The following is a 20,338-nucleotide window of genomic DNA, read 5'->3' on the forward strand; positions in this document are numbered from 1 at the left end:
TTCAGCAAAACGCAACTCTTTAGCCAGCAAACAGTCCTCATGGAGGTTGCAGAAGAATTGACGAGCATGCAGGCGAGTACTTCCACAACGGCTGGTGGCTGAATGGGTCAACCCATCTTTCCCCAGGTCGTGGACTGCAGCTGTTCAAGTGACATTTTAAGTGCTTTGGGCAATATGATTCAGGAAGGAATGTTCATTAGTGGTGCATAAGATGAGAGAGACGTGGTGAATTGCATAGTTAGCTTTGTGGATTCTTCCGCTCACCCTGTTTCTCGTCCCGATCTGGTGCCTCCAGGGTCCGCTGACGACCCAACCCATTGGACCCGTTAAGGGGAACTTCCCTTAAACGACAACACTCCGACCCAGCCGAGAGGAGTGGGGATCTGCGTCCGCTTCAACCACTCAGTGCACACTCCTCACTTTCTAGGCGTTCAATTGAACCCTATCTCGAGAAGGCGATAAATAAATATATGGATAGAGTGTGCTAGTCTCCCCTTGTCATTCTTCACCATCATCCCTCCTCCGCCCATCAGCTCCTCCTCGTCATCCCTCCTCCGCCCTCCTCCTCCCCCCTCCTCTCCTCCTCCCCGCTGTTTTTATTTTTGGTTGCTATTTGTATTGTTTATCCCACCCTCGCGCTCTGTCTCACACATACCTTTTTTTTTTTCTTTTTTTGTTTGTTTACCTGCGTGTGCTTATCCTCCTGCAGTGAACAGGGTCAATCCCTTCTCCATCCGCCATCATCTCACCTACCACTCATTCGTCTCCATTCCTTTTACACTCCCTCTTTATCCAACACAGTGCTTTCTCCTACGCCCTTCCCTCCGCACTGCAACTGAGCCGCTACCCTGCCCCTCCACAGTTCTGATTCTCCACCAGACTCTACTGCTCTCTGACGACTCTTTCTTTCCTCACCCACTCCTCGTACCTGAAAGAGCGCTCTACAGCAGGACAGCAGCCAACACTAATTCAGGATGGTCTCTGAGACCATTGATATTCAGGTCCTGGTGAGGGCCATGTACGACTATGAGTCGGAGGATGCCACCAACCTGAGCTTCAAAAAGGACGATGTGATCCAGGTTCTGGCCCAGCTCGAGTCGGGCTGGTGGGCGGGCCATTGCCAGGGTCGTCAGGGCTGGTTCCCATCCAACTACGTCCAGGTCCTCGGCGAAGACGACCTTGACAGCCAGGACGAGGATTTAGACCAAGAAAGAGAAGATCTTGATGTAAGTAAGACAACTCCTCCGCTCACACCTCATCCCTTTCACTCTCTTCCATCTTTTCTGAAAACTATACTTTATTGTATTTATTGGTGACACCGCCGAAGTACGAGGGAAAACGCAGTGCGTCCTTCTTCCTGTCGTCTATGCATTATTTTCTTTGTCGTATCACCAATATCAGCCATCGAGAGTAGACTAGTGATTCTCCATCAGACAGGCATGGTCTATAGTGAATACTGGTACGGGGGGGGGGGGCGAGACCTCGATTTCAATCATCTATGTACTCTCGTGCGAGAAAGTGGGAGAGGAAGGGGGAGTTGCTCCGGTGATGCTGCTCAGCGGAGTACGTACGTTCAATGCGCGCGTTTTATATCTCTGCTTGCCTGTGGTTGTGAGCATTATTTGTTGGGCTGGAAAGAGAGATTGAGCACAATGGAGGAACGAGAATCCCTATTCGTGTTTTGCATCAGCAACAAGGCCTTATATTAAACGCAAGGAACACCCATCCTGGACACAAACATGTGCAGCAAAGCGGAGTCATGGTTGCTCCTGGTGAGCCACCTTGACCGGCAAACAAACAAACAGCGGACAATCGACCCTATGTGGCTAGTCTAGTTTTCTCGAGAGTGCATCTCGAGGAGCAAAATCAGGTTATTGGCAAACTGATACTTATTTTTCTATTCATTTAACTAATGGCGACGCCTTAAAATGAACTCTCTTACAGAGTGCAGATGATCTCTGGCTTCCACAGACAACGCCCGATGGCCAGGTCTTTTACTACAACCAACGTACACAAGAGTCCAGTTGGACCATACCCGAGCCAGAGGACCGGGCCAGCATCGTAAGCATGGGAACCACCGATACCGCCAGTCAGGATGTCGCAGGTAAGGCCCTTTTATTTTCCATGCCTTTGGCGGATATAACAGGGGTTCTATCGGATCTGTGTTCAAAAGAAATGCCCCCAGACGCAATCTTGTGCTGAGTTCGATTTCTTGACTGAATGTATACAAATAATTGTGTGTCCATGATGTGGTTCCTTACACATTTTTGCATCTTTGCAACTCTGACCTAGGCCAAGCCGGGTGGTCGGTGCGACAATCGACATCGAATGGCAACGGCTGGTATAATTCAGAGGCTGAGGACGAGGATCAGGATCAGGACCAGGAACAGGAGCAACATCAAGAACACGATGGCGAGAGCCATGATGGCCGCACACACGAGGGCGATTCGCAACTGTCTCGTACGTCCAGCACACGCTCCTCTACCAATAATAAGGTAATAGAGATCTCCGGAACCATCGGGATGACCGCCTCTCTAGGGTGGGGGTTTATTTCTATCAGCTCATGCATTCACCGCAAAAGCGCTCTCTCGCCATGGGGTAGTGCATCGCGTTCATTAAACTTTATATTGTCTTCGACAAGTTCCTCGTGGCCAATCACAGCCAACTTACCTTAATTCGGTTTACATTTTCTCCGTATCATTCTAGGCCACTGGCGGAGACGCTGGCAGTACCACCGGGTCCTCCACAGACCCCGCCCAGACATTGGCTACCGTACGCAAACCTTCCGGGCTGGCTCCCGGTATGCCCCAGGAGTCTATTGAGGGTCTGCCGCCTCTGCCACAGCTGCCCAATCCTTTTGATCCAGAACCCACTTGGCAGTCGCTCGCTGACCACACCGCCGCTGCAGTCGACAACCTGCTCGCCTCTGCCGAGAAGGGCTACAAGCCTTACTATCTCATCCAGTCTTCCATCGTTGTCGAGGCCATCCGCGTCATGCTCTATGCCTCTGGCACTGTCGATAAGGATGCCGCCATCATGCGGCAGCACCGCGGGCTCAAGATGCAGCATCGACAGATCATGGCTGCTCTCTCAAAGCTTGTGCTCTCTGCCAAGATGGCCTCGGGTGTTTGGCCAGCTGTAGATGCTATCGCAAAGCTGCAGGCTGATGCCAGGGAGGTCAAGACGGCAGCGCAGAGCTACGTTGCGACTGCCATGGCTACGGATATTTCTGTCCACCAAGTCGATGCACGCCTTGTGACCGATGTCAAGAGCCCACTTCGCGCCAAAGCTGCTGCTCGGTCTCTAGATAGGGCTCTTTCGAATACATCGCTGAGGGGCGATAATGGTCCTACGGCTGATCGCAAGGTCTTCGGAGCGCAGATGAGCCCTCAGAGTATTCTCAGCCAGCTGGACTATTACTCCAAGAGCGCTTCCAAGGCCATCAACGTGCTGGCTATGCAGATTGAAAAGTTGATCGATAACCCTGCGCCGGCGCTCCGCAACAGCGGCCACAACGGGATCGCTGCCTCGGCTCCCGTGATGAACTCTGCCCAGTCGGCTCAGTTGGTTACGCAGGCTCGACAGACCATCTCCCACTTGGGCTCGCTGTTGACGCTCATCACGGATTTTTATACTAGCGTTCAGCAGGACCAGTCCAATGTCCCAGAAAGGTACTTTGCAGATGTTAGAGCAGCGAAACAGGCACTTCATGGCAGCACAGCATCCTTGGTCATGGCCATTCAGTCTGCGACGGATCTGCTCGCCGTCGGTCATACCTTGGACCTGGCCCTCAACACCACTCTGACCACAGACAAGGCAGCCCAGAGCCTTGTCCACGCAGCCCGGACTCTGATTCAGGAGAAGGAGATGGCAGATGCCAATTCTGCTGCCGGCAGGGTAATTTACGACTCCCATGGACGCAAGGCCTCAGTTGCACCTGGAATGGAGCGCACGACCGAGGAGATCATGTATAACCACGATAATGATTCAGATATCGAACCCGATATGGGGCCGCGATCAACAGCCAGCTCCCAGAACACAACGCTTCCTCAGCCGTATCGCGGTCGATCGGACTCGCAGCCATCTGTTTTTTCGGCCCATTCCAACAACTCTGGTCCATATACTCCTGGAAATGAATATGGTGGACGCGGCGGATTTCCCTTCCCGACATCACCCTCGGAGTCAACTTTCACGGGCGTGGCTAACAGCAGTAACCCTGGACGGTACGATCTCCGTGGCGAGAAGCTGAAGAAGCTGCTGGGCGATGAGGCCCCCGGTCGTGCCTCGACCATGTACTGGTTCCTGAACTATGACTACCAACAAGGCGACTTGGTGTTGAATCCAGAGGGACAAGTGAAGGGAGGCACGCTGCCGGCTTTGATCGAGCGATTGACTTTGCACGATGGACTGGATTCGAATTTCATTGCGACGTTTTTGCTCACCTACCGCTCATTTACGACGACCAAGGAGCTGTTCAACAGCCTGTTCCACCGATTCACTATTCAGCCACCTATGGGTCTGGACACTGAGGAAATGGAGATCTGGACAGAGAAGAAACTGACGCCGATCCGACTGCGTGTGTTCAACATCATCAAATCCTGGCTGGAGACATATTATCTGGAGGACGAGTCAGACGACAGAGATGCACTGGGGATGATCAAGGACTTTTCGGGCTCGACGGCTATGAAGGATACGATGAGCTTTGCAGCCGTCCAGCTGATCAAGCTGGTGGAGAAGCGTGAGCAATCCGAGGGAGCGTTCCGGAAGATGGTGCTCAACCTGACGACGCAGGCGCCTCAGCCAATCGTCCCGCGTAACCTCAAAAAGATCAAGTTCCTGGAGCTGGATCCCTTGGAATTTGCTCGCCAGTTGACAATTATGGAGGCCACGGTGTTCAACAGGATCCGGCCGGTTGAGTGCTTGGCGAAGGCATGGACGAGTGATGATCAGGATGTGGCAGCCAGGGCTGTGAACATCAAGAAGATGATCGAGACCAGCAACTTGTACGCGAACTGGATCAGCGAGCTGATTTTGAGCGAGAAGGAACTGAAGAAACGTGTCCTCGTCATCCGGCATCTTGTCTTGATCGCAGAGGTAAAAGAAGAGTTTATGACCAAATGAGGAGGAAGTGGTGGAGACTATTCAAAAAGCTGACGACCCGATCTTTATTTTTCTTTAATTGCGCTTGGTAGAAACTGCGCGCGTTGAACAACTTCAGTATGCTGTCGACGACCATGGCGGCACTATCACTCTCACCTATCCATCGCCTCAAGAGGACGTGGGAGCAGGTTCCGACACGAACAATGACCTCGTTTATGGATCTCCAGCAGCTGATGGGCGTTGCCAAGAACTGGGCAGAGTACAGGGAAGAGTTGCACTCAGTCAACCCACCCTGTGTACCGTTTGTGGGCATGTACCTGACGGACCTAGTGATGATCCAGGACGGTAACGGTGACTTTTTGAAAAAGTCAAGCCATCTCATCAATTTTTACAAGCGCGTAAAGACGGCGGAGGTGATCCGGGAGATTCAGCAGTACCAGTCGGTGCCGTATTGTCTGACGGCCGTGCCCGAGATCCAGGCATTTATCCGCAGAGGTTTGGATGGCACAAAATCAGTCGTGGACTTGCATGAAATGAGTTTGGCATTAGAGCCTCGGTAAGTTTGCTTGGCCAAGCTTGAATTTTTTTTTTTTTATTAATGTCGTTCACAACCATTGTGTAGCTTCTTGGGAGGTAGGGCGCATTTTGTTCCCCCGTTTTTTCTATCTTTCCGCTCGATCGGTCGAGTTCTTTTCTTTTCTTTTTCTTTTTTATTCTTTCCACTTTTGCCTATTTCTCCTCCCCCTCCCGGGTTGAGAATTCTGCGCGGAGAGAGATCCACAGTCTGATCTGATTCGATGTTTATCCACAACTTGCAGTGAGCGCAGGGATGAAGAGATTGCTCGACTTTTGACCGAATCCGGCATGCTGTGAACAACACCGGGCCCCCATACCGCTATCTGTTTCTCTCTGACGACGATTATGGAACTGAAGGAACGCGATCAAGGAGCCGTGCGGCAAAATGTTCGAGCATGACGACTCGACTTTTTTTTTTTTTTTTTTTTTTTTTTCATATATATGTATATATGTATAATATGTGTATATCTCTTTCCATCCCCCGTATTATTTGCGTGTGTATATCCCCTTTCCATTCCTTTTCTTCTTTTTGCCCCGGAAAATATTTTCGTCCGCACCGGGAATTTGGTTCAAATTGGGCTGGTTGCCATGGCGCCATCCTCGATCGAAAGAAAAAAAAAAAAAAAAAAAACTGACCGGACATATCAAAAACCGCATCTTTTTCATTTTTCTTTTTCTTTCACTTTTCTTTCTTTCTCTTTTTCTTTCTTTTTTTTTCCTTTTGTAATTTCTAAAATAGCGACAAGATTACTTCCCCCAATACCGTCGAGCATATCAACCAAGTCTTCCATGCAACAGGATTGTAAAAAAGAGATGAAAGAAAAAAAAAAATGAAAAAGAAAAAAAAAAAAAACGAAAAACGAAAAACGAAAAAAAGACCTTTATTATTTGAATATATATACTGTTTGTGCCTACGATATCATCAGCAGCAGCATTAGATGCCAAAAACCACAGATATTTGTCTCTTACTTCATTTTATTCAATCCAAGGCTGTATGTAAATCATTTCCCAAGATCCCAAGATCCCACGTCCATCTCCCTCTCTACCTCCGTCCTTGCTGATCAAGCTCTCTCACACCCAACGTTGAACGACGATGGTCGAAAAAATAGAATAGATATCGTATTGTCTTTCCCTCTCTCTTTCTCCCCTCTCTTTTCCCTCTCTCTTTTCTCTCTCCCTCTCTCCCTCTCCCTCGATAACGTCCCTTAGACCATATCTTCATCCTCACGCTTCAAGACATGCGACACCTCCTCGGGATGGACCTCACGCAACTCCTCATGTCGCTTTCGCATCGAGTTAATCGCCTTAACAGCTCCGACAGCGTTGCGGAACTTTGTACGGGCCTTGATACGCGACATCATGGAAGGCAACAGATCGTGGGGCGCGACTCCCTCCATATCCTGGGGTCCCTGATCCTGGGGCTGCTGTTGCTGTTGCAGCAATTGCTCTGCCTCCTGTTGTCTCTGGACAGACTGTGCCAGCCATGGGTGCTCCAATGCCTCCGCAGCCGTCATTCGGAGGCTAGGATCGACCGTCAGCAATCCGTTAATAAATGACTTTGCTAAAAAGTCGTCAGAGGGCCACAATGAACAAGGCAAAAAGTGCGTCAATATCAGTACAGAGTGCCATTTTCTTCATTCATCACACGATCATTGACAAAATAAAGCAAAGCAAACGCAAAAGCATCAACGTACCTGACTCAGAAACACCCTGCCAGTACTCTACAGGCGCAAACTGATACTCGGCGTTCAAGATGGCATGCATCTCATCCATACTGTTCTGACGATCAAATGGGGTGTAGCCGCACAGCAGGAAATAGGTGATTACGCCCAAGGCCCACATATCCACAGGCTTGCCATGTCCCGATTTTTGAAAGATCTCGGGAGCCTACCAACCAAACAGAATAGAAAAAATAACCCCCCTCCCCGAGATTGTTAGTACCTCAAGTACTGATCAGATCGATGACCACAGCGTCCGTTTTTCGTGCGGTTGCGAAAGAGGGTATGGCATCCCCACACACAGGCTGACTAAGCGATCAATTGGTCGATTTCAATCCGTCGTGTTTCTCAGCGACGCCATGGAGCGGGAACAAGACAGGCTTCAACCGCGAGTGACAATATGATAGGGCCCATCAATTGGAAGTTTGGACATACCATGTATCCTGGCGTTCCGCAGGTCGTGGTCAGCAAATGGAACTTTTCTTGGTCAATGATCCTCGACAGACCAAAGTCGGCGATCAGCAACTCGCTGTCCTCGGCTGGGGTCTTGAACAACAGGTTCTCGGGCTGTGGCATTGAGAAAGGGCGGTGATTTCGTCATTAGAAGGGCGTAAGCGGACACGGAGACGCGCAAATAATGAGGCGCGGAGAGCGAGAGAGAGTGGATGGGAATGATGTTCAGAATATTTCAAGTTAGAAAAGCGATCGGACCTCCATTGCATTCTAAAGCGGGAAGCAATGAGCAAAAAACAGCAAAGCCCAAAAAGACCAGCGAATTGCGCCATTGTCCTCCGAGGAGGTTTTTCGATTTCATTTTACCGGATAAACAACATACCTTCAAGTCTAGAAACCATCCATGGATGTCATGAAGGAGAAACAGCCCGATCCAGCGAGAGAGACAAAAAAAGAAAAAGAAAAAGATAGATGCGAACAGAATTACGGTTATCAGTAGAGTGTTCTTCATCCCGTACCACATTCATTCTCCTGGGCTTTATCCGACGTATCCAGGCTCTCTTCTTATTTTCTCATCATGTCTCATCATAGCACTGCTTTCTTTTCTTCAGGAAAAAAGAAGCCGCGGCCGGTGTATTTCACTCCGCACAAAAAGGTCATGGTGAGGAGGAAAAAAAAAAAAGAAAAAAGAGAGAGAGAGAGAGAGAGAGAGAGAGAGAGAACGAGGGCAAGAAAAAAAGAAAAAGATCCTGCAGGATTATGCAATGCATACCTCGGTGAACAATGCCCTGCTCATGCAGATAGGCAACGGCACTGCAGATGGTGCGGACGAGATGGGCCGCGTCGTGTTCGTAGTAGTTGCCCTTTCTGCAGATTCGGTCGAACAACTCGCCACCCTCAGCCAACTCTGTCACCAGGTACACTATGCAAAAATATAAATAAAAAACGAACAAACTCATTTTTAGTCTGGCCTCCACTCGAAAGGTTTGTCTTGGACAAGATAAGCGCATTCATTCGCTCAGGGCAGAGCAGGCCTGGACTGGGCTGGGCTGGCGCGCGGGTGTGGCTCTCACGTACGGTTGTTCAGGGTCTCGAAGTAGTCGACGAGGGTGAGGATGTTGGCATGGCCAATGGAGATTCGGCGGAGGACAGCAATCTCATTGCGGATCATGTGTTCCTTGCCCTCCATCAGCTTCTTGTTGATCACCTTGACGGCATATCTCTTTCCGGTATCAATCTACATTGGTGATCCACACGCATAGTACGGTTTAGGGTGGGAGAGTGGGGTGGAGAGGGAAAACGGACATATCATTCCTTCCTTCGGATGGATGCTGTAGAAAAGAAACTTCTCTGTGTCGAGAAGGATATTTTCTTATCCAAGGCACCACATTCACATGGGTACTTACGTGAACCGCCTCTGTATGGACGCGACCATAAATAAGAAAGGAACAGGAATGGGTAAGTCAGAACTCTGCTAGGTCGAGGAAACGGCAAGAGCAAAACGTGTGATTTTTTTTATATTTTTATTATTATTATTAATTAGAAAGTGAGTACCTTTGACAACAGCATAGGTGCCCTGACCAAGTGTCCGGCCGGTCTTGTATTTGCAAGGAACGATCGCTGGTGTAGAGGGTGCGCCTGCAGACATGGTTGTTGAGAGGGTAAAAAAAAGAAGGAAGGAGAAGGGGGGAGGGAGTGGCTACAGTGCAGCGGGGGAGGTGTGCTATTAGGGTTGGCGAGGAATAGAAACGTGTCGAGGGTGACGACGGCAAGTGGGCGGCAAGCAGTGGAGGAGGAGCGGAGGGGAATGAAGACGAAGGAAGAAAAAAGACGAAGGGGGAGGAGGAGGAAGAAGAAGAAGAGGGAGGAGAGGGAGAAGAGGAGCAAGAGGCCAGACCAAGACCAGGCACACAGACACTGTGTTTCTTTTTTCTTTTTTTCTTTTCTTTTTTTCTCACTGGCGGACCGACTCGCCCTCCCTAATCGGATCTGCCCTGGGTGGAGTGAGCGGGGTGCACAGGGCGAGAGTGCTGCCCTCTCTTATTGCAACCACATGGGAGAGCATCGTGGGACTGCCCCTCCTTCCTCTGGGGGATCACTTTGTTTCCTTCGCCTCCTTCCATCAACCGGCAAGAATCCCCTCCTTCGCTCACACTCCATTCTCCTTTCTTCCCTTCTTCCACCGGCATCTTCCTCTCTCCCCTTCCTACTTTCTTTCTTTTCTCTCTCTCTCCTCGCCTTTCCCCACCACCCACTCCCCCCTTCTTTGCCCTCGATGCTCGACCAGTCGAGCACATTGGATGCAGAGCACCTCATGGCCCTGAGGCATGGCAAAAGGTGCGTCCCACCCCGCTCTCTCTCTCTCTCTCTCTCTCTCTCTCTCTTCCTCCTCAGCCACCCTCTGCTTCCACCCCTCCCCACGACTCTGGCTCACCTCTCCATCCACATCCAACTGCATCGGACACAGCTCCCGTCCTTGTCCAGCGCGGCTAACCTCGCCTCCTGTCTCTGTTCCTGATAGGTTGGCTCCCTTGCCAGAACCATTGGCGTCTGCCCCTACACCAAGTACGCTTCTAGTCATTGCAAAGCCTTTTCAATCAACTCATTGCAAATGCAACGTTCCTTTGTTCAACCGGCTCAAACCTCCTCACCACCTAATCCGTCCCTCATTTCCCCTGTAATTTTTTTTTTTTTTTTTTTAATATTAACTTTACCGCAGAGGCGCGCAAGGTCAGGGACGAGCTGTCGGACGAAGAAGAGATTGGCTTTGTGCCCCATAATCGCGGGAACAAACTCAAACATCGGGCGAACCCCATCACGGGCGGGACACGACTTATCGTCCCGGAATTCAACAACCCCACAGTCGACGACAACGAAGAAGAGATTCGATCGAATTTTCGGCGGTCCCTTGCTGCGACCACCGGCACAGCAGCCCCTGGATCCAAATCCTCAGTCGCAGCAGTATCTACAGCAGCGGCTTCGATCGGCAGGCGGGAAGTCATCCAGATTCGCCCCGTCGTTGCTGCAGGAAGCGATGATGTCACAGAGGAGATTTCGGACGACGAGAATCCCTATGCGGGGATCAATATCAGCGAGATCCTGTCCCCATTGGAGAGTTCGACCGAGATTTTGCAGCGGCCGCAGCTGAGGAAGCTGTTTGAGAGTCCACAGTTGCAGATCATGGCCGTCCATGCGATGGCGATGATTGAGCGCGAAAAGATGGTGAACAAGATGATGAGTCGGGTGGCGTTAATCCTTCAGGGCGACGATCCGTTATATCCGCAGCTGGGCTACGGAATGGGAGAAGGGTGCTCGACCGCGATGAGGGGGAAGCCCGATCAGGAGGAGTTGATTGAAGGCAATAAGACATGGCAGGAGCATGGCGAGGATCAGGAACAGGTTCAGAAGACCCTGGCCATGTTGATGGTATAGTTGTTTCCTTTTTCTTTTGCAACTTTTATTGATAGTATCCGGGGACCATGCTTGCTTAACATTGATACCTTTTTATTCGTTGGTCTTGCTTAGGAAAACATCAATTGCAGCAATCAGTATATCGACTTGTTGAACGAAAGCCGGGATTCGGTCAACCATGTGTTGAAGCAAAAGAGGCGGCTCTGGAAGAAGCTCAAGGAGAAACGCGAGCTTATAAGGGCTCGTGCCCAGCCCAAGAACGGCAGAGCTCGCTAAGAAAGTTAATTAAATAACAACGACGGGGCCCTGCGTAGCAACAAACACCTTCATCGAGTTTTCTTTTCCTTCATCTTCTTTATTCTCAAATGAACACTTGTACACATGCACCCAATGTCATTCCTTCAAGGAATAGAAGTATATATATATATAAAAGAACCCGTACTTGTTGAAGGAACGGAGACAACATTCGTGAAAGACACTTGCTAAAAAAATTCGTTTACTGCGGAGGAGGGGGGGAGTACTTTCGTATTAACTAAAAATGGGGGAAGCAATGGCCAAGATAGTTTAGCTGTGCACAACACAACACAGCACAACACAACACAACACAACACAACACAACACAACACAGCACAGCACAGCAAAGCATGGCTCATGCACAGCACAGCGCGCGCACATCCTCCAGAAGCCTCCCGGTTACATACATCCTTCTCAGACCAAAAGACCTTAATGGCCTCTCTCGTCTTTGACCACCCACTCCCCCGAGCCCTCGTCTTCGTCTCCTCCGTCTGCCCCACTCTCATCTCCATCAAACCTCTCATCTTCGCTTCCGTCCTCAATTCCGTCCCCATTACCTGATAAAGTCTCTTCCGCCTGGATAGGAACCAAAGGCAACACGTCCGGCACTTCTGGAGGCGGTCCCAGAAACGCGTAGACACTCGAAATCGGGGGCAAGGTCCGGTGTGGGCCATTCATTAAAGGGCCCTCGGAAACACGACCCACAGGAAGATGGCAATTCAAGGGTGCATCCAAGTTCTGCGAGCCTCCTCGAGCATCTTGGAAATGGTCCGAGGAGTGCATCAGCGGCCGGTTGTGCTGGGATTGGCATTGGTGCTGACACTCGCACTGGGGCTCATATCCCTGGCCCTGGCCCTGGCCCTGGCCCCAATCCTGATCCTGGAACTGGCACTGGGTCTGGGACTGGGCTGGGTTTGGAGGCTGCTGCTGTGAAGTAGTCTCATCCGGAAACTGGCGGCCTCGAAGGTCTTGCTGCGGCTGATACTGCTGCGGCTGAGGCTGAGGCTGCTGCTGCTGAGGCTGAGGCTGCTGCTGCTGAGGCTGAGGCTGCTGCTGCTGAGGCTGAGGCTGCTGCTGCTGCTGTTCGTAAGCGGCATAATGAGCGCCTGGAGGGGCACTGCCTCGGTACCCGTATCCAGCGGGTGTTTCATGGCCATGAGGCTGAGACTGGTAACGCTGGTCTCCGTGGTGCAAGATCGGAGGATAGCTGTAGGAGGTGATGTGCTGGAGTGGAGACAGAGTCCGGGGCTGACGTGGTCCATACTCGTATTCTTGATAATACTGGGACTGCTGGATATGGGGCTGCTGGGTATGGGGCTGCTGGGTATGGGGCTGCTGGGTATGGGGCTGCTGGGTATGAGGCTGCTGTGGATAGTAGGGCTGGGGCTCTAGACGAGGTGGAGACGAAGGTGGGTAATAGGGCTGCTGCTGCTGACGATGCGAAAGCATACCATTGTACGCACTCTCGCACTGATCCGTCGCCTCGACCTGCGCGTCGTTTCTTCCCCTGCTATAAGCATCCTCATAGTACGTCCTTAACTGCCCCGACAAAGGGCCCGGGCCCCGCTGCTGCTGTCGATCGTCAATTGAAGGGGCTCGACCGTGATCTTGTGGAGGCCGTGGAAGGATGCTTCGGGGGCCGCGAGGGCGTGGTGGAGATGGAAGGCGGGTACCACTACTCTGAGCTTGGAGACCGTTCGGTTGATTGTTGTATGCATAGGGGTGATAGGGATGATGGGCATTTGGGCGCGAGGCCTGGGGTTCAACGTAGTAGGGTTCAGGCCGTGAGGACGGTCGCTGCGATTGCGGATGTTGTGCCTGAGACTGAGGCGGATGGTACCCATTTACAGCAGGAACCTGCTGTCCATTCTGGTATTGGCGTTGCTGCTGTTGTTGTTGCTGTTGTTCAAGCCAACGCTGCCTCCTCATGGATACGAGTGTTGCTACCGCGTTGTTCGTAGTCGGGCTATAAATTTCCCTCTGTCTACCGGCCGCGCTCGGCCTGGAGTCGGTCTCGGTACCTTCACCTGCCCCGTCACTTGGCATTCCATTCTCGGCCACAAATCGAAGGCGCTGTGGAACTCCGCGCTCAGGTGCTTCGAGCGCACGTCCAGAATGCGACCCGCGCTCACGTTCACGCTGTGCATGCGTGACGAAGGCTTCTTCGTAAGTCCTAGGCCCACTCACCTTGGCATTGTTCAAAGTCGCAGGTGCAACTCTCTGTCTCCCGGCAACCGTCAAGCCCGAGCCCAAACGCGAGACCGGCTGCGAGACCGTACCTGAACCTGATACCGGCCTCTGCGCTGTCATGTTAACTTGGCCCGCCCGAAAATCAGTTCTTGCAGGAGCCACAGCCGATGTAGAAGTTGTAGCCTGCGCAGATGCAGGACCTCGCTGCTTCGATTTTCCCCCGCGCCCTCGCTTCGCTCCAGTTGCGGCTGGAGCATGAGGAGCAGTGCTCGCACCATAGCGGCAAGGAGCAACGCGCGGTCGAGAACTACGTCTTGGCACAAAATCTGAAGCCGGAGGCTCCTCGACCGAGACCGTGGTCCGGACAGGGACTGGGATCTCCCACTGACCCAGTAACCCATTCTCCTCCTCCACAATCGCCTGCTGCTGCTGCCGTTGCTGCTGCTGCGCGGGCTGTGCAGCCTGCAACGCGCTCTGGTTCGGCAAGGGATCCACGGAAGTGGTCATCTCAACCTCGATGTCACCTTCACCTTCACCTTCATTCCCATTTTTGTTTTCATCTGCGATGTTCTCAGGCTCCCCTGCTTCTTTTTCTTTCTCTTCCTCCTCTTCCTCAGACTCGGATTCGGATTCAGGCTCGGACTCAGACTTCTTCTTGTTGCCGCTGCTCGAAAAACCCAGACGCTGTCGCTTCGGCGCCGGTGTCTTCGCAGGTGGAGCTGTTTTAACCTTCGTGGCGGCCTTCGGGGCGGCCTTCGTCGCCTTGGTCCTCGCAAAAGCCGGTGCCGCTGTAACAGACGCCGCGGTGACCGCCTCGGTAGTCGAGATTGTGGCCATGACCGTGGTCGTGACAGTCGTCGATCGCGACCTCGGGTTCGCAGCTTTAGCTCTAGAACGTCTGCGTCCTCCACGAGTAGCTGCAGCGGTTGTCGGTGCAGTCACCGCTCCTGCTGTTGTTCCTGCTGTTGCTCCTGCCACTTCTCTTGCTGCTACCACTTCTCTTGCTACTACCACTTCTCTTGCTGCTACCACTTCTCTTGCTGCTACCACTTCCCTTGCTGCTGTTCCTACTGCTCGAGCATCCGCAGCCGGCGTAGAAGAATGGGGAGTCGTGACATCGGACGTCGGCGCACTGCTCGAATCGGGAGGGGTTACCATGGTGGGTCTCTCTTGCTGATCTTGGGCGGCAGCAGCTTCGGCGGCGCGAGCTGCCTCAGCAGCAAGTTTCGCCTTCGCCATCCGACGGGTTTCGCGAGGGATGGGGCCAGGCATGTTATCGGGGTCGTTGGGATCATTGGGATCGTTGGGGGTTTGGTTTGGATCGCCCGGGTTCTGAGAACCATTGGGAACGTTGGCTTTCGGGGTTGATGCCATGTTTGGGACGTGTTTGGGTTTGAGATTCTGAGTCTGGGATTGTAGAAAAAGATAATGCTTGATAAAAAGTTCACGAAACGTAGCTGTTTTTTATTTTCTGTAGGGAACAAGACAAAGTAACAAAAAAAAAAAAAAAAAAAAAAAAAAAAAAAGAGGTGGGTTCTCTTAGCCTTTTTGTACGAGAAATCCCTTACACCCTACCATGCCTTTGTCGGGCCTGCCGAACAAAGAAACAGCGCTCGTGGCTATCCTTGCCAGGCCTTCGCGTTCGCTTCATCGGACCCTTTGCACGCGTGCGGTGCCTCATTGTGTAGTCTGTATAATGAAAGAGAGCCGAGTGTGAATGCACACAAAGGACCGAGAGTGGTAGCAATTGGGGGTTTCCCTCCGAACGCATTTCTTTTTTTTATTCTGCGGCCTTCTTTTCTCTTTATGCTCGGACAAGGAACGGTAAGCGGCGAGTCCGCAATGAGGAAATAGTAATAATAATCTGGTAGTGGATATTCGCGACGGATCCACCGCGCTGTGGTTGTAGTCTAGTAACGTGGCCGTGGGGATGGTGGTGGACAATCAGTCAATTTCATGTACCACGGGGAGGGGTCATACGCGTCGCGAGCGCGTTGTGGATCAAAGACCTGTTTTTTTTGTTGCCACCAAAAAAACCCCTTCCCAGTGCGACCATAGAAATCAATCAAATAAAGATACATGCGGCAGTAGCGCAAACAGTTTCGCTTGAATCATTTTGATGATGTTGAAAACAATGGCTTTTCTTTTGTGTAACTATGCTACAGGGGGATAATAGCTGAATATTCTGTACATGAGCAATGAAGTAACAAATGCTAGATGGCGCCCAACTCTACTCGCCACGTTCCAAGCGGTACCGTGTCTCGTCGCCAGGGGCATAGATAATACCCGCAACCTTCGCCTTTGCCCTGGCCGAATCCAGAACCGCGCCATCTGTGGCCACAACGATCCCCCGACTCCTCAGCCAATCAATCTCTGCCTGTGCAAGTCCTCGCTCATCTATCGGCAGCCACACCGGCTTCTGGACATCATAAGTCGATGGGTGGCAATATGCCTGATCCTGTAGGTATTCCAGCTCCACGCCTGCTGGGCTGTGCTCTGACAACTGCTCTGGCTCTTCGTGTATTACACGCTCCGCCCTGAAAGTCGCTGGCCGGTCCACAAACGAGACAGGTCTGCTACCGTTGTTGAATGAAGGTGCTCGGTCCATGAATGACCTTGGTCGAGCAAGAATCGGGCTACTGTTATAACGAGGCGTGGTTCGGTCAGGCTTGCGTAGCTCCCCATACCGTGGACTCGGCCTAGGCACGAGGAATTTCGAATCATCAAAAGACAATGAGTTCTCAAGGTGGTATGGATGACGATGGCGAAAGGATTGTCTCGAATTTGAAAAAGTGTCGTCTTGCGAAGGTAAAACGTGGTCATGGTCGTGATCATGATCGTCGTTATGGTTGTCGTGGTAGTCGTCGCCGTCGTGGTACAGCTGCTTGTTCAGAACAAACCGAGACTGGTTGTCCTCTGGCATTGGGATCTGCTTCGAGGTGAGGTTCTTCTGCGAAAGGTTTTTCATGTGCATAATGCCTCCGTCCTCTGGCTCCACCTGCTCCTCGTCCGGCTGCTTCACACTCTCATGTGCTTCGTCTCCCTCCGTGACCACACCATGCCTGTCGACGTGGAGATCCTTAGAAAACAGGGCAACCGGCAGATAGGTCACCAGAGGATTAAATGCCTCGTTCATATTGCTCAGCGAGAGGGCAGTGGCGACGATCAAAATGACAAGCAGTACCAGCTGAGGCACCGCCGAGGAGCCCTGCTTCATCAGGAAAATACCGAAAAGGGTGATGAGCGAAATAAAGATCCCCGTATAGACTTGCTTGACCGCCTTTGGGAACGCAAGCCCACCTGTCTCGATCGGCTGGTGGTAGACGTACAGAAATTGGTGGCGGTACACAAAGTAGAACATCGTAAAGTAAAAGGCCACGAAGGGCAGGATCAGCGGCGCAATGGTCGAGTACAAGATCCCGATACAGAACATGAGCGTCTGGGGTGGAAAGAGGGTGCCATAGTTGACAGACTCGAGGCTGCCTTGGACACCCCAAATCTGGCGTGGACTCTTGGCGAGCAATTGGGTGAACATGAAATTGAGTAGTAGTGGCACGATCTGCAAGAGCTCCAGAGCTGGTCCTGTAAATCCACGAAGGAGCACGTACGTAATGAAGAACGTCGAAGCGTTGGGGAGCTTCTCTGAGAAACGAGAGATGAGCGATTTGAAATTGAATCCTTCTTTGTTGAGCTCATTGAGTGTCTTGAGGACCCCACCCGAAAGCGTTGAGATGAGCAGCACGTTGATGACGAGGAAGAAGAAGTACTTGGCCATGACCGAGAGGGAGATGCTGCTGTATTGGACATGGCCCTCGTACTTTGCCATTATAGTCAAGAGGAAGGGCAGCAGAGCCATGAGACCCGCAAGCAGAAGCGGGGGCAAGACACCTTGGACGACACCCAGTACCCCACTTGGGAGGTCCTCCAAAAAAGACAAGAATGAAAACACGTTGACAATATCGGACATTGTCGCAAGCGAAGAGATGACGATAGTGGGGATGGTCCACAGCAAGATCATAACCGTAGAAGAAACGAGGATCACCATGGATCGTCCCTTTCTGACTAGCGTGTTCAAGTCCATGTTGTCCCACACAACGTCCAGAGGCGAGATCTCCGCATACATGGGCGTCATCCTGAACGGTGTGGGGTGGACGACTGTCTGCACTGCACTATGGGCTGCAAATTGGCTGCGAAACTGGATGAAGGCCGAGTTGAGTGATTCGACTGATCCCGATTGTTGGGCCTGCTGAATTTGCTGGTTCAATTGGCAGAGTCGCTCGGCGTAAAATTCAACGAGATCGACTTTGTCTCCCAAGCAGGGAATGGTGGATGTCTTGCCGATAGGGCGCTGTGGTTCCTTGATCTCTGGATCCTTTTTGGACTTTTTGCCATAGGCAGATCGGATATAGTTGTACTCTGCCATCTCCAGATGCTTCACAACTTTGTCCCGCTCCTTGCACAGCTTCGTGAGGTTTTCTGGGTGCCTACAACAACAGTCAGAGCAACAAAGGCGGCATAGTTTAGTATAAGCCATTATGCCTGGTGTATAATCCTTTCTTTTACAGATTGTCGGGTGCGTATTAGGTCTGATCACTCCGTATACCTGTTCAACCAGATCTTGGAGACGCCCCCTGGAAACCGGTTGAAAATGTTGTAAAGTGCCTCCTCCGTGTTAAGACCCTTTGGGATTGCGGTGATGAGGATGGTGGTTGACTGGGGTGTCTTCGTGTGCTTCTCGCTCATCAAATAGGCATGGCGGCGGCGTGTGTATTCGCGCATCTCTCGCCACAGCAGTAAGATCGCCGCCACTGTTTTTAAATCACGATGAGATGGTCAGTCTTAGTTTTCGGCATACTTTTTTCCTTTTGCTGTTCCGTAGAAATCATCACTTACAAGTAAAGATATAGGTCAACGTGAGATGGAACCAGAGGCGCCAAGAGTCTTTGACGTTACCAATGTTCATGCTCGCCAGTCCTCCTTCTCCTGGCTTGATGATCCCATCCCCCATGTTCAATGGAATCAGAATAGGCATCGACAGCACACAGCAACCTCCGAAGAACATCCTAAAAGAATTTTCCGCGCAACAGTTGACTCCATCTGTTAGTCGATTGTTCTACGTTTGTTCTTATCGGGCGAGCAAAATTACATCATCTGCTTAGTTCCCCCTGTAATCACCCCTAAGCCCAAATATCTATTGTCGCACTGTAGAAGCTGGCCTTTTTCTTTTTTTTTTTATCATATTTCATCATCATGCATTGTGCCTATCAATGAAAAACACATACGCGCTCATCCGGAGGAATCTCAGAAACATGTATGCATCAAGGCCAACTTTTTCCAGTAGTTCTGTATCCTTGACTTTGAACGAGGCCGTGATCCAGCTGAAGATGCCCGGGGGTAGTTCCGGGGATCGAATGCTGCATGTACGACGAGGGAAAAAAATAAAACGAATTAGGACATACATCACAATTAAGGTTTTACCCACTAGCAACACTATTAGCTCTAATGGTGCATGCATATTGATCTGCTGCTTTATGGTCAAAGGTGTGGTTGCGTGGTCGAACGGATGGAGAGAAGGACAGATAGATAGATCGGTAGATAGATCGACCAAGGCGAATATGTGTATGTGAGTGGATGGACGAGAGAGAAAGAGAGAGAGAGAGGGAGCTGTGGGAGCTGTGTGAATGCGCATTTGTGCTTACTCTTTGGTGACAAGGTATGTCCTTGGCTGATAGATCTTCTTACTCCAATGCCGTACGATACAAAAGGCGACAAAGACCCCAATACCAATGGCGCCGTTGAATAACAGTGAGGAGGTGAACGCCTTGATGGAGATATTGGTGACGTTGTTGACACTGGTAGGAGTGCCGGTACTGTTGTTTCCGACGTTCATTGCGCGGGGAGTGAGTGTCGTTAAGATCGCAGTTGTGGTTGCTGTAAAGAGGGGGAGATGTGTGTGTGTGTCCTTGTTTGTGTTTGTTTTTGCTGGACCCGACGCAAAGGGGAGCAAAATGCCCTGATAGAATGAAAGCGTCTTTGTTTTTCTTAACGACGACGGATCAGAAAGTAGGACTGGAAGATGAAGGATGACAGATGAAAGATGAAAAGATATGCAGGGAGGGAAGAAGAGGAGAGAGAGGCGGTAAAGAAGGAAGGAAGAAGACAGGTGGAGAGTGGGTCTGCAATGAGAAGAGGAGGGTGGAGGAGTGGAATGGAGGAGTGGAATGAAGGAGCGGAATGAGAATGGAGGAGGAAGAGTTTCTATGCTTGCATGGACCCTTATTTGGTGGCGACTTTTTTTTTTTTTGGTTGTACTGAATACGTAGAACGACTCCATGACTGCATGCTTACCATCCTACACATGTTGTGTGTGTCACCAGAATACGATTGCTGTGCTGCAGCAATGCTAAACATCAGAGCCCGAGGAACCCATCCCATGCCGCCAGCTGCTGTACACACGATTGGAGACCACATCTCCGACACTTGCTCCTCCCCCCTGTTCAAGACACTAGCCATAGCTCAGGTCTCATACCCTCAGGGCGGGATTAGCTAGTTCCTCCAGACAAAACAATCCGTGTCATCCTTTCCTGGTTTCATAC

The 20,338-nt window shown here is 51.2% G+C and overlaps 7 protein-coding genes across 7 annotated transcripts; 5 read left to right on the forward strand and 2 right to left on the reverse strand.

Annotated features, from left to right (window-relative positions):
* Positions 1-562: 562 nt before the first annotated feature.
* BC939DRAFT_419835 (uncharacterized protein) lies at positions 563-3,346 on the forward strand (the record flags this gene model as incomplete). The annotated part of the gene is made up of 4 exons (XM_051553068.1): positions 563-1,226; positions 1,945-2,104; positions 2,293-2,495; positions 2,707-3,346. Coding segments are annotated over exons 1-4 (1,254 nt in total), but the record flags the coding sequence as incomplete, so codon positions are not given.
* Positions 3,347-4,005: 659 nt separating this feature from the next.
* Positions 4,006-5,973, forward strand: BC939DRAFT_392835 (ras guanine nucleotide exchange factor domain-containing protein; the record flags this gene model as incomplete). The annotated part of the gene is made up of 3 exons (XM_051552053.1): positions 4,006-5,094; positions 5,193-5,656; positions 5,919-5,973. 3 exons carry the CDS (start codon positions 4,006-4,008, stop codon positions 5,971-5,973), a joined length of 1,608 nt encoding a protein of 535 aa, XP_051416245.1.
* Positions 5,974-6,524: 551 nt separating this feature from the next.
* BC939DRAFT_439402 (kinase-like domain-containing protein) lies at positions 6,525-9,737 on the reverse strand. Its single transcript, XM_051553960.1, has 8 exons — positions 9,402-9,737; positions 9,254-9,264; positions 8,925-9,084; positions 8,620-8,769; positions 8,230-8,237; positions 7,830-7,961; positions 7,371-7,563; positions 6,525-7,237 (listed from the first exon to the last, which is right to left on the reverse strand). The coding sequence occupies exons 1-8, from the start codon at positions 9,493-9,495 to the stop codon at positions 6,882-6,884; spliced, it is 1,104 nt and encodes a 367-aa protein (XP_051416246.1). The 5' UTR covers positions 9,496-9,737; the 3' UTR covers positions 6,525-6,881.
* A 222-nt stretch (positions 9,738-9,959) lies between these two features.
* Positions 9,960-11,728, forward strand: BC939DRAFT_439404 (uncharacterized protein). Its single transcript, XM_051553961.1, has 4 exons — positions 9,960-10,184; positions 10,369-10,412; positions 10,567-11,273; positions 11,373-11,728. The coding sequence occupies exons 1-4, from the start codon at positions 10,123-10,125 to the stop codon at positions 11,532-11,534; spliced, it is 975 nt and encodes a 324-aa protein (XP_051416247.1). The 5' UTR covers positions 9,960-10,122; the 3' UTR covers positions 11,535-11,728.
* A 1,648-nt stretch (positions 11,729-13,376) lies between these two features.
* Positions 13,377-14,056, forward strand: BC939DRAFT_439408 (uncharacterized protein). The gene has a single exon (XM_051553962.1). It carries the CDS (start codon positions 13,386-13,388, stop codon positions 13,833-13,835), a length of 450 nt encoding a protein of 149 aa, XP_051416248.1. The 5' UTR covers positions 13,377-13,385; the 3' UTR covers positions 13,836-14,056.
* Positions 14,057-14,771: 715 nt separating this feature from the next.
* Positions 14,772-15,199, forward strand: BC939DRAFT_439409 (uncharacterized protein). Its single transcript, XM_051553963.1, has one exon. It carries the CDS (start codon positions 14,844-14,846, stop codon positions 15,108-15,110), a length of 267 nt encoding a protein of 88 aa, XP_051416249.1. The 5' UTR covers positions 14,772-14,843; the 3' UTR covers positions 15,111-15,199.
* Positions 15,200-15,856: 657 nt separating this feature from the next.
* On the reverse strand, positions 15,857-20,040 carry BC939DRAFT_439410 (uncharacterized protein). The gene is made up of 5 exons (XM_051553964.1): positions 19,442-20,040; positions 19,025-19,156; positions 18,636-18,805; positions 18,346-18,550; positions 15,857-18,226 (listed from the first exon to the last, which is right to left on the reverse strand). Exons 1-5 carry the CDS (start codon positions 19,630-19,632, stop codon positions 15,973-15,975), a joined length of 2,952 nt encoding a protein of 983 aa, XP_051416250.1. The 5' UTR covers positions 19,633-20,040; the 3' UTR covers positions 15,857-15,972.
* Between the last annotated feature and the right edge of the window lie 298 nt (positions 20,041-20,338).

This window comes from Gamsiella multidivaricata (genome assembly GCF_025024155.1).
Source record: "Gamsiella multidivaricata strain RSA 2152 chromosome Unknown BC939scaffold_7, whole genome shotgun sequence".
In the NCBI taxonomy this organism is placed as follows: domain Eukaryota; kingdom Fungi; phylum Mortierellomycota; class Mortierellomycetes; order Mortierellales; family Mortierellaceae; genus Gamsiella; species Gamsiella multidivaricata.

What these genes read in the sequence shown, in the direction of transcription:
- BC939DRAFT_439402 (XM_051553960.1), bottom strand. Translation starts at nt 9,495, where the DNA reads ATGTCTGCAGGCGCACCCTCTACACCAGCGATCGTTCCTTGCAAATAC. An exon ending in CTTCGAGACCCTGAACAACC is followed by an intron (nt 8,770 to 8,924) that starts GTACGTGAGAGC and finishes ATTTTTGCATAG; the next exon opens with TGTACCTGGTGACAGAGTTG. An exon ending in GCAGGGTGTTTCTGAGTCAG is followed by an intron (nt 7,238 to 7,370) that starts GTACGTTGATGC and finishes ACGACTTTTTAG; the next exon opens with CAAAGTCATTTATTAACGGA.
- BC939DRAFT_439404 (XM_051553961.1), top strand. Translation starts at nt 10,123, where the DNA reads ATGCTCGACCAGTCGAGCACATTGGATGCAGAGCACCTCATGGCCCTG. An exon ending in GCCCTGAGGCATGGCAAAAG is followed by an intron (nt 10,185 to 10,368) that starts GTGCGTCCCACC and finishes TGTTCCTGATAG; the next exon opens with GTTGGCTCCCTTGCCAGAAC. An exon ending in GGCGTCTGCCCCTACACCAA is followed by an intron (nt 10,413 to 10,566) that starts GTACGCTTCTAG and finishes ACTTTACCGCAG; the next exon opens with AGGCGCGCAAGGTCAGGGAC.
- BC939DRAFT_439408 (XM_051553962.1), top strand. Translation starts at nt 13,386, where the DNA reads ATGGTACCCATTTACAGCAGGAACCTGCTGTCCATTCTGGTATTGGCG.
- BC939DRAFT_439409 (XM_051553963.1), top strand. Translation starts at nt 14,844, where the DNA reads ATGGGGAGTCGTGACATCGGACGTCGGCGCACTGCTCGAATCGGGAGG.
- BC939DRAFT_439410 (XM_051553964.1), bottom strand. Translation starts at nt 19,632, where the DNA reads ATGAACGTCGGAAACAACAGTACCGGCACTCCTACCAGTGTCAACAAC. An exon ending in ACATACCTTGTCACCAAAGA is followed by an intron (nt 19,157 to 19,441) that starts GTAAGCACAAAT and finishes TCGTACATGCAG; the next exon opens with CATTCGATCCCCGGAACTAC. An exon ending in GTTGACCTATATCTTTACTT is followed by an intron (nt 18,551 to 18,635) that starts GTAAGTGATGAT and finishes ATTTAAAAACAG; the next exon opens with TGGCGGCGATCTTACTGCTG.